Source organism: Bos grunniens, chromosome 16 (genome assembly GCF_055505025.1).
Source record: "Bos grunniens cultivar Pamir isolate PY7600 chromosome 16, Bosgru_T2T1.0, whole genome shotgun sequence".
NCBI classification, from domain to species: domain Eukaryota; kingdom Metazoa; phylum Chordata; class Mammalia; order Artiodactyla; family Bovidae; genus Bos; species Bos grunniens.
This window is the reverse complement of record NC_141180.1, coordinates 78,036,347-78,047,641: the sequence shown is the minus strand read 5'-3', so window position 1 is coordinate 78,047,641 and position 11,295 is coordinate 78,036,347. Positions and strand designations below refer to the sequence as shown.

The following is an 11,295-nucleotide window of genomic DNA, read 5'->3' as shown; positions in this document are numbered from 1 at the left end:
AGAATCAGTTTACATGTATTAGTTTATACATAATACATATTATATATTATGATTATAATGTCTACAGTATTTAATATGTCAGTCCAGGTACTAGGCTTAGGATACTCTCTATATATTATCATTATAATAATATTTGATCGAATCATGTGACAAGGCCCATATCAGACCAGTCTTTTTTTATTTTTAATTTCTTTTATCGCCATATAGTTGATTCACAATGTTGTGTTGGTTTCTGGTATACAGCAAAGCAAGTCAGTATAGTCCCTCTTCCTCCTTGACAACCGAGTCTGTTCTCTCTGTGAGTCTGTTTCGCTTTCATAGATAAGTTCACTTGTAATATCAGACCATCTTGACCTACACAGATGGAAATCGGATATGGTTCAGCCTAGCCCAATTTTTACTATCCTTGACTCCCCTTTGCCCTAAACTACACATTTAATCAGCCTCCAGATTTTTTTTAAATGTATTTAAATTCCCTCAAGTCCATCCACATCTCTCTCTCTGCTGCTGCTACTGGTTGAAGCCACAGTGAAATCTCTCTGGGAGCACTTCAGTGGCTGCATTCCCTGTCTACAGTTTTACCTCCCTGAAGTCGATTTTCTAGTGTCTCTCTAATTTAATTGCTCCTTGCTGAAAGCCCTTGTAACACCTTGCTTTTGGATAAAGTGTCAACTCCTTAACATATCTAATTTTGCTTCTACCCTCCAACCAGCTTATCTTTCATTCTTGTGTCCCCATCCTCCTCTCTCAGTCTAATTTTAGGCTGTTTGGTAATTACTGATTAATTTGTAAGTCTCCATTTTCAGGTTCAGCTAAGCCTGAGATCCTGTGGTTTTAGGCTACAGAATAAAGAAAGAATAACTTGAAATCAATGTTCAATAGTCATCAAGTTCCTTGGGCTATACAGTAGGCACCTTTGCTGAGCACTTTCCAGGAGCCATTGGGTACTGGGACCATGAAGCTGAACAAGGTGCTCTCAAGCTCGTGGGAGATACAAATATATAACCAAAAAATTTCAATTCACTGTCCTAACTACAAAAGAGGTATACAAAATAAAGGTAAGCTCCACAGGTGGGAAGAAGGGATAAATTTTGCCTTGGTAAGTGGTGGTGTAGAGAGAGGAAAAGGTTAGGGTGAGGCAGAGGAAGTTTTTTTTAATAGCAGGTAAATTGAATTGGTGTTTGTACAGAGTGCAGGATGGGCTCTATTGATTAGATTTTTAAAAGAATAATGTATTCTGATATAGGAAAAGGACAGACTCCACTATTAAAGTCGGTTGAGATTGCACGTGAATAACTAAGTTGACTTAATCATTACAGGTAACTTAGAACAAAACAACTGGGTTCTTCATGGTTAATGGAGAGGAATTGACTGGCAGGAGTACAGCTTATATTTCCTGAATGTCTTGTTAGACCATGTTTCTCAATTTTACTTCAATCACAGGTATGGATGAGAAATTGTTTACTTAGCAACAAGGATGGAAAAACAGGCATACACTCAAGAGATATTTAGATATTCACACATGCTTTCAACATTTATCAAGCCTTACAATGAAAGTTATAGTCTTCATTTTCAAAGAACTTTAGGAAGACATTAAAAGGAGTGTTCTGATCAAAGATAGATGAGCCAAGCATCATAGTGACATTGAATGTCAGAATCGGAAAAGGTCTTATACATTATCTATTCCATTGCTCTCAATTTACAAACTGAAATCCAGAAAGACAAAACAACATGCCAAAGTCTTCCTGCTAACTATGGAATCTCTAGACTTAAATACAGTACTTCAGAGTCTTAGATATTGAATAGGAAAAAAAGTTGCAAAGGAATATATTATCTTTCTACCATTTTGAGAGTTTTCAAAGCATTGTTGGAGGGTTAATCTCATGTGCCTTAATTTAATTTTGCCTAGATGTGTGGTCCTGCCTGATGGATTAGTCCTTGTCACGGAGGGCAACATTAGATTCTCACATGCCAAAGAAAAATCTGCTATTGGAAGTCAGAGAAGAGAGAGATTGCTTTGGGCCAATGTAGTTTAGGAATAAAGAATTGGGGTCCACTCTTCAATGACAAATGGAGGGAAAATAGGGTAACCATTTTTAGAGAGAAATGGTGGGAAAAGCAAAGGCAAAATAAAACAGGAGGAGTGAGTCCACAGTGTTGGAGTCAGGGAGAAACCTGGTTAGGATGCCTGGTTTAGAGGAGGGGGTGTAGAGGAGGTGTAGAGGAGGGGGAAAAGCACCTCTTGGAATTCTCTTTCAGTTCTGTAATTCAGGGATCTTTTCTGTCCTGATTACCATTTTACCTTCCTTCTGGGAGGGAGCCAGAAAGAAAGAGGTATCCTTTAACTAATAACTATAACAAGTAATCCCCAAGAAGTGCTTCTTAGTGGAGGAAGGTGTTGAGGTAATCCAGCCTGCAATTAAACTGCCTCAGGCTGGGAGGAAGTACACTGTCACCAGAGAAATTCCAAGGGAGTTTTAGCCCTCACCTGCTGGAGCTGACTTCCTTCATGTGACTTGTTGCTGCTGCTGCTGCTAAGTCGCTTCAGTCGTGTCCGACTCTGTGTGACCCCACAGACAGAAGCCCACCAGGCTCCCCCATCCCTGGGATTCTCAAGGCAAGAACACTGGAGTGGGCTGTCATTTCCTTCTCCAATGCGTGAAAGTGAAAAGGGAAAGGGAAGTCGCTCAGTCGTGTCCAACTCTTAGCGAACCCATGGACTGCAGCCTACCAGGCTCCTCTGCCCATGGGATTTTCCAGGCAAGAGTACTGAAGTTATATATACACAGTTGGAAGCCCCTTAGCTTGAGACAGACTCCTAGGAGATTGCAGACAGCAGCCCTTCCTGAACTCAGGTAAGAGAGCGCCCTCTCTCTACACAATTCACATGGTTCTAGAGATAAGTCCAGTTTTCCCAGTCATCTACCTAGGTGTGTCCAAGGCCATGTCCAAAGGAGTCCTTTTCATTAGGACAAAATATCTTGGAGGATAGAGAGTTGTCAGGTTTATCTTTGTAGTCCAGTACCTAGTATGACATTCAAGATAGTGGGTACTTAATACATGCTGATCAATTTACCACACATCTACTATGTTCAAGGCAACCAACATCATTCTCTATTTGAATGATTTGATCCAAATCTTTTTGAAAAGAACTGATCACTCATTGCTGCTGCTGCTAAGTCACTTTAGTCGTTTCCGACTCTTTGCGACCCCATAGACGGCAGCCCACCAGGCTCCCCCGTCCCTGGGATTCTCCAGGCAAGAACACTGGAGTGGGTTGCCATTTCTTTCTCCAGTGCATGAAAGTGAAAAGTGAAAGTGAAGACGCTCAGTCATGTCCAACCCTCAGCGACCCCATGGACCACAGCCCACCAGGCTCCTCCGTCCATGGGATTTTCCAGGCAAGAGTACTGGAGTGGGTTGCCATTTCCTTCTCCAGTGCATGAAAGTGAAAAGTGAAAGTGAAGACGCTCAGTCATGTCCAACCCTCAGCGACCCCATGGACCACAGCCTACCAGGCTCCTCCGCCCATGGGATTTTTCAGGCAAGAGTACTGGAGTGGGTTGCCATTTCCTTCTCCAGTGCATGAAAGTGAAAAGTGAAAGTGAAGACGCTCAGTCATGTCCAACCCTCAGCGACCCCATGGACCACAGCCCACCAGGCTCCTCCGCCCATGGGGTTTTTCGGGCAGGAGGACTGGAGTGGGTGTGATCCACAAATCATGCATCATTTGTTTAAAAGTCTAAACAAGTTTCTGGGGTAAATTGAATTATCACCATTTTGGGGCTAAGAAAAGAAAACTTAAAGAGGTGTGTCAACTAGTCCAAGGTCACATAGATGGAGAGTAAGTAACTCCCAGATTTACCTGTGACATTTCCAGTGAAAGTCCAATGTCCTGGACCTCCCTCAGTCTTGGGAAAACTGGGATAACCTACATTGATGGAGATTTGTAGAGCACACATTTGGACTGTTTTCTAACCCAGAGTTCTCTCTGATACTTTGGGGTTTAGTTTGCTTATCCCCTTTTCCTGTATGTGGCAGTATCCCAAGTGAACATGAAGTAAATTATACCAAGCCTATTGCTTGGCACATAGGAGAATATCAACAAGCAATCATGATTATTATTGCTGTGCCAAGCCACACTGGAGCCTAAGGTAAAGGGTAAAGATGTACACGCCTATACATATGCTTTTATTATTTTGTGTATGTTATTTTTTCAAGATATTAAGGTAGTGGAAAATTCTTGAAAATTTGAAAAGTAATTGTATTACAACTCACATTATTTTTAAGCTTAAATATGTTATTTATGTTCCAAACACAATTTATTATAATTTTACTTTTCTGGTTTTAAGGGAAGAAACTCATCATTGATATTTTCATCATATATTTCTGGGAAAAATTAATCACTATCGGTACACAGAAACATAGACACAGATATAGATACATAGGTATAGATGGATGATAAACATATATAAATGGCTCGATAGATCATATATAGATAGATATGAGCGCTTCCCTGTTTAGCTCAGCTGGTAAAGAATTTGTCTGCAATGCAGGAGACCCCGGTTCAATTCCTGGGTCGGGAAGATCCCCTGGAGATGGGGTAGGCTATACCCTTTCCAGGATTCTTGAGCTTCACTGGTGGCTCAGTCAGTAAAGAATCTGCCTGTGATGCAGGAGGCCTCGGTTTGATCCCTGGGTTGGAAAGATGCCCTGGAGGAGGGCATGGCAACCCACTGCAGTATTTTTGCCTGGAGAATCCCCATGGACAGAGGAGCCTGGTGGGCTACAGTCCATGGGGCTGCAAAGAGTCAGACATGCCTGAGAGACTAAGCACGGCACAGACAGGTATCAGTACTCATCTTCCCTGTTGTCCTGGATTCCATCCATGTCCTGGATGGCTCGGCATGGCACTGTCAGATTCTGTCTTTATTTAAATTGTCGGTCTTTGCTCACCATGGATTTTTTGTTGTTGTTGTTAATTTTGCTACTGCATTAAAACATTCTTTATCTTGATTAAAGAGACTTTTGCCCCCTCAAGTTTTGTGCCTGAGATGAGTGCTTCACTCTCCTCTTCCTAATCTCAGCCCATTATTATTTTATCTTAACACTCAGCAAGTACTATAAAATGCCCTCTTATAGAGCAAGCTTTGCCCCAAGAAGAAATGAGTTCCTTCCCGCCTTTTTCCGCTTTCTCTTGGGAATGCTTTCTTGATCTTGAACCTGAATTACAAGGTTAGGAAAGCTTATACTCTTGGATGAGGCCCAGGTGTGCCTGACTACAGTCTTCCTGCAGAGGGCACAGTGGAGTCCAGCCACCCCCAGAGGGTGGAGAGGTGTTAGGTGGAATTAGGCTGATTGCCCAACAGAACTTGTCTTTCCCTGGCAGGATTATTATGAAATCATTGACTTTCTACCTGGCTTCTGGGCTGAAATAAGTCTACCGTCCCCAAACAATCAACTTGATCTCAGACAAATGTCAAGTAGAGCTAAGTTCCTCTGCCCTGGGGACGGCCATGAAAATCTAGACAGTTTCCCTCAAATGCTTTTGGTGGCTCAGGAACAGCTTCTGTGTGGTTGTTTTCCCCCAGTTCCTCTGTAGGTCTAAGGGGAGGAGAAGGGTGAGTTACACTGGCATTCTGGAAAGGAAAACTATATACGTCAATTCGCCAAAACATGTTTTGACATTATCCCTGAGATGTCGTCCTGTGTCTACTCACTGCAAGTGCCTGCTGCCCCAGGCTTTACCTGCTGGGCAATGACGATGGGGCTGGGAGGGGAACAAAATAAAGGAACCAGGACCTGTAGCACCAACCCACAGGCAGGCTCTGAACAGGCACCTGAAGGCGTCTCTTCTGGGAGGCTCACAGTCTTTCTTAGTAAGTTGAATGAATGGACCAGACCATCTGAAGTCAGATGAAGCTATTAAGTTTCTTGAGGGGCATGGGGGATGGGAGAGAGAAGTCCTTAGTGGTGGCATTGGCTTATTAAGGGATGGGATGGGGAAATCGGTAAGTCATGCTCTTCCCTTTGAATTCTTAGCTCCTGTGGTCTCCAGATTCTGGCACAAGATGAGAGGTTCTGGTCTTCCCCTCTGCCTTCTTTCTGCTGTGTTTTATCTCTTCTGGACACCTTCTGCTGGGCTGAAAACACTGCATTTGGGAAGCTGTGTGATCACCACAAATCTTCAGGGCATTCGAAGTGGATTTTCAGAGATTCGGGACAGTGTGGTATGTGAGGGAGGCACCCCACCTTTCATCTTGTGACTGCTTCCCCACTTTTCTACTTATCTGTCCTCCATCAGGGTGGTCACAAAAAGAAGCAGGTTGGGGGCTCCTTACCAGGAGGATATGTTGCCAGGAAGTACCTATAGTTCATAATGTAAAAGTGTTTTTGGAGAGGGATTCTGCCCACTGGGCCATGGCACGGAGCGGGTGGGAGATCTTGATGTCTAGGATCCTGGTGGGAGTCACTGACCTGTACTTTCTTACCTTGCCCTTTTCTGTTTAGCAAGCCAAAGATGAAATCATTGACGTCAGAATCTTGAGGAAGACTCAGTCTTTGCAAGGCACAAAGGTATGTGTTTGGTCCATATGAATTCTGGGAGGAAATATGAATTGGGGGCATCTTCATCGACCTTGTCCCTGGACACCCTGCCCTCACCAATACACCAGTCTTCTTTGTAGCCTGCAGATCAGTGCTGCCTCCTCCATCATATACTGAGACTTTACCTGGACAGGGTATTCAAAAACTATCAACCCCCTGACCACCATATCTTCCGGAAGGTCAGCCGTCTTGCCAACTCTCTTCTCACCATCAAGAAGGACCTTCGGCTGTGTGTGAGTATGGGTCTTGGGTAAAAGGATCCACCTCAGCACATAACTTAGCAATCAGGCTCATCTTAGACCCATTTAATGGATGGAAAAACTGAGTTCGAGAGTTCTAAATTAATCTGTGTTGAGCTATGTGACTAGGTAATAAGAACTCAGTTATATTGACTTTTGGATACATGCTCTATGCAAAATGTCTAAAGAACTATAAAGTGCTGGCTCTTTGATGTCACCAACAATCATCACTATATGTGAATGAAATCATGGTTCTTCTGTGAGTTATCCTATGGTGTTTTAGGGCATCCTGAGCCCAGGCAGCTAATCAGCAGACCACCAGACTCAACCTCAAGATAGGACCTCAGAACCCAATTCGCTCTTCCCATGATGCTCTCTGGGAGGGAAATAGATTAGAACAGGGGTGCAGGCCAGAAGGGACACAACGCTCACAAACTCCTTCAGTGCTGCCTGTTTCTGAACAGAAGCAACGAGCTCTATATTTGAGCGTAAAACGCTGGCTTCCTTTTCTAGCTGATGTACACTTTAGTGATCCCAAATAAAGAAGTATGAAAAGATTTCTACAGGTGGAAAGAACAGAACTCCTACCTATTTCATGTCAATGGCAGAAGATTGCAATCTTTAATAACATCTATCATTCTTTGGTATTCTTTTCAGCATGCCCATATGTCATGCCCTTGTGGGGAAGAAGCAAAGGAGAAATACAGCCAGATTCTGAGTCACTTCGAAGAGGTATATGCAATTTTGGCCTTGGTTGGGATGAGTGTGTTTTCAGAAATGATATCATAGATGGGTGGGATGGACATTCATACTCGAAGAAATCCTAGTGGCCCTCTGAGGGCACATGGACTATCCATCTGCTTTAATGGGTATCCCAGGGGATATCCATGCAGGCTTTAGAAGGGTGCTGTCTCTGGAAGACGCTCTGGGAATCAAGAAGGAATAGCTGTGATTTCATCAAGTCACCCCGGAGACATCTGGACCTTTCAGTTTCACAGATTAGAGGCATTAATTTTCCACATTCACACACACACGTGTGCATGCTAAGTTGCTTCAGTCGTGTCCGACTCTTTGCGACCCTGTGGACTGTAGCCCACCAGGCTCCTCTGTCCATGGGATTCTCCAGGCAAGAATACCTGAGTGGGTTGCCAAGCCCTTCTCTAGGCGGTCTTCCTGACCCAGGGATGGAACCCTCATCTCCTGCGTCTCTTGCATTGCAGGCAGAATCTTTACTACTGGGCCACGGGGGAAGCCTTCACACACATATACATCCCTTCAGAAACAGTCATTCACCATTTCACATGACTTTGCCATGCTCTTTCTCACCTCAAAGCCTTCGCATCTCTGTCAGGAAGACTGGAGTTTGTTTGCTGCACACTCTACTCATCCTTTAGGACTCAGCCTAGGTATCACCTACTCATCCTTTAGGACTCAGCCTAAGTATCACGTACTCATCCTTTAAGACTCAGCCTAGGTATCACCTCCAGGAAGGCACTGGCTACTTCCCTGAGAGTTAAGTGCCTCCCTGTCATCCTGAGGGGACCCCGGCAGTTATTCACCACACTGCATTTTAATTGCCTGCTTCTGCTTGTCTCCTTTACATGACTGTGAATTCCCTGTGGGTAGTGATGGTGCCATTTATCCCTGAATCCCTAGCCAGTCCAGTGCTTAGCACAGTAAATATTTGTTCAGTGGGAGGATGCACAGTAGGCAATCCCTAAACACACACACACACAGAAACACATATCTTTCTTTTAAAAGCAGCTTTACTCTCTGTGATTCAAGAGGCTTGGGTTGTAGTCCCAATTCTGCTGCTCTTCTGGGCCTTAGTTTCCCTATATAAGACTAGTGTGACTGCTGCTGCTGCTGCTAAGTCGCTTCAGTCGTGTCTGACTCTTAGCGACCCCATAGACGGCAGCCCACCAGGCTCCGCTGTCCACGGCATTTTCCAGGCAAGAGTACTGGAGTGGGTTGCCATTGCCTTCTCCGCTAGTGTGACTAGACTCCGTGATTTTCCCTCTTGTGAGATCTTGAGGTTCCATAATGTCTTTCAAGCTCTTCATTTTGAAAATACGCTCCATTTATAATCCCTGACAGACCTACCAGTGAAAGGAGAGGATTGAACTTGGAGCCCATGTTGTCTCTATGAGTTGCTCACCTCTTTACTTTGTGTCTTCCAGCTTCCGCCTCAGGCAGTGGTGGTGAAGGCTTTGGGGGAGCTAGACATTCTCTTGCAATGGATGGAAGAGGCAGACTAGGATGAAAGTGATGCTGCTGAGAGTATTCTGGGCTCAGCCCTCAGGACCCATGGAAGTACGACCCCGAACCACTGTCTCTTTGTTGTGTAATTTAGTGCTGGTGACCATGTCCATTATTTATTTATTATTTGTTTCCTTATTGTGGTTATTAGTGTTTCTACTCTTAATTAAAGAAACACAATGCCAGAGAATGTTCAAACTACTGCACAACTGCACTCATCTCACATGTTAACAAAGTAATGCTCAAAATTCTCCAGTCTTCAACAGTACATGAACCAAGAACTTCCAGATGTTCAAGCTGGATTTAGTAAAGGCAGAGGAACCATAGATCAAATTGCCAACATCCTCTGGATCATCGAAAAAGCAAGAGAGTTTCAGAGAAACATTTACTTCTGCTTTATTGACTACAACAAAGCCTTTGACTGTGTAGATCACAACAAACTGAAAAATTCTTAGAGATGGGAATACCAGACCACCTTACCTGCCTCCTGAGAAATCTGTATGCAGGCCAAGAAGCAACAGTTAGAACTGGACATGGAACAACAGACTGGTTCCAAATAGGAAAGAAGTATGTCAAGGTTGTATATTGTCATCCTGTTTATTTAACTTATTTGTAGAGTTTATCATGCGAAATGCCAGGCTGGCTGAACCACAAGCTGGAATCAAGACTGCCAGGAGAAATATCAATAACCTCAGATATGCAGATGACACCACCCTTATGGCAGAAAGTGAAGAAGAACTAAAGGGCCTCTTGATGAAAGTGCAAGAGGAGAGTGAAAACGTTGGCTTAAAACTCAACATTCAGAAAACTAAGATCATGGCATCTGGTGCCATCACTTCATGGCAAATAGATGGGGAAACAATGGAAACAGCAAGAGACTTTATTTTTGGGGCTCTAAAATCACTGCAGATGGTGACTGCAGCCTTGAAATTAAAAGACAGTTACTTCTTGGAAGAAAAGCTATGACCAACCTAGACAGCATATTAAAAAGCAGAGACATTACTTTGCCAACAAAGTCTACATAGTCAAAACTATGGCTTTTCCAGTAGTCATGTATGGATGTGAGAGTTGGACTATAAAGAAAGCTGAGCACCGAAGAATTGATGCTTTTGAACTGTGGTGTTGGAGAAGACTTTTGAAAGTCCTTTGGACTGCAAGGAGATCCAACCAGTCTATCCTACAGGAAATCAGTCCTGAATATTCATTGGAAGGACTGATCCTGAAGCTGAAACTCCAGTACTTTGGCCACCTGATGGGAAGAACTGACTCATCTAAAAAGACCCTGATGCTGGGAAAGATTGAAGGCAGAAAGGAGAAGGGGATGGCAGAGAATGAGATGGTTGGATGGCATCACTGACTTGATGGGCATGAGTTTGAGCAAGCTCAGGGAGTCGATGATGGACAGGGAAGCCTGGCATGCTGCAGTCCGTGGGCTCACAGAGAGTTGGACAGGACGGTTTAGTCAGAGTGACTAAACAGAACTGAACTCTTAACCTGGATCATGGTTTTATAAGATTTTAGTAAGATCTTTTCTACTGTTGGTTGTATTTATTAGTTAATGTATTTATTTATTTTTCTATTTAACTTATTTATTTTTCTATTTGAAAATGAGACTTTTTAAAAACAACTCACAGATTATATTTATAAGCTGACTAGAGCAGGTTTTTCATAGAGTGAACAAACTCTCTAAGTTCTAGAGGAGTGGCTAGAATTTTATTAAATTAAGGATATATTTACTGACCACCAGTGTTCTGTGAGATATTTAAAACTGAACTAATGGCTACTAAGTGTGGGTTGTGGAAGAAGGAATTTTGATGTAAGATTATAGGCTTGTGTTACAATTACTGACCACCCCACTCAACTCCTAGACCCCAGACTTGTGTCTCTTCCAGCTATGGAAGCCTATGTGGCCAGGATATATTTTTACAAATAAAGTTTTCTTTGTATAATATCTGCTTGGAGTTTGAGAATGCATCAGGAGTGGAAACAATGGCTTCCACTGGGATTGAGCTTGATTGGGATGAGTTTCTAAAGGGATGGGCTTGAGTCTTATATGACCTAGGGACCTTGTACTCCTTTGGGGCAGGAAGTTGCCAGTGGGAACCTAGGCCTTCTCTCTGCTGCCAAACACACCTCCACCCCACTGCTGCCACACCCACCCCAGAGCTGTGGGTCTGCCAAATCACCCACA

General features: G+C 43.5%; 1 protein-coding gene across 1 annotated transcript; it reads left to right on the top strand.

Annotated features, from left to right (window-relative positions):
• The first annotated feature begins 6,048 nt into the window (after positions 1-6,048).
• On the top strand, positions 6,049-11,055 carry IL20 (interleukin 20). The gene is made up of 5 exons (XM_086342894.1): positions 6,049-6,230; positions 6,511-6,576; positions 6,687-6,839; positions 7,503-7,577; positions 9,026-11,055. The coding sequence occupies exons 1-5, from the start codon at positions 6,072-6,074 to the stop codon at positions 9,101-9,103; spliced, it is 531 nt and encodes a 176-aa protein (XP_086199020.1). The 5' UTR covers positions 6,049-6,071; the 3' UTR covers positions 9,104-11,055.
• The last annotated feature ends 240 nt before the right edge of the window (positions 11,056-11,295 follow it).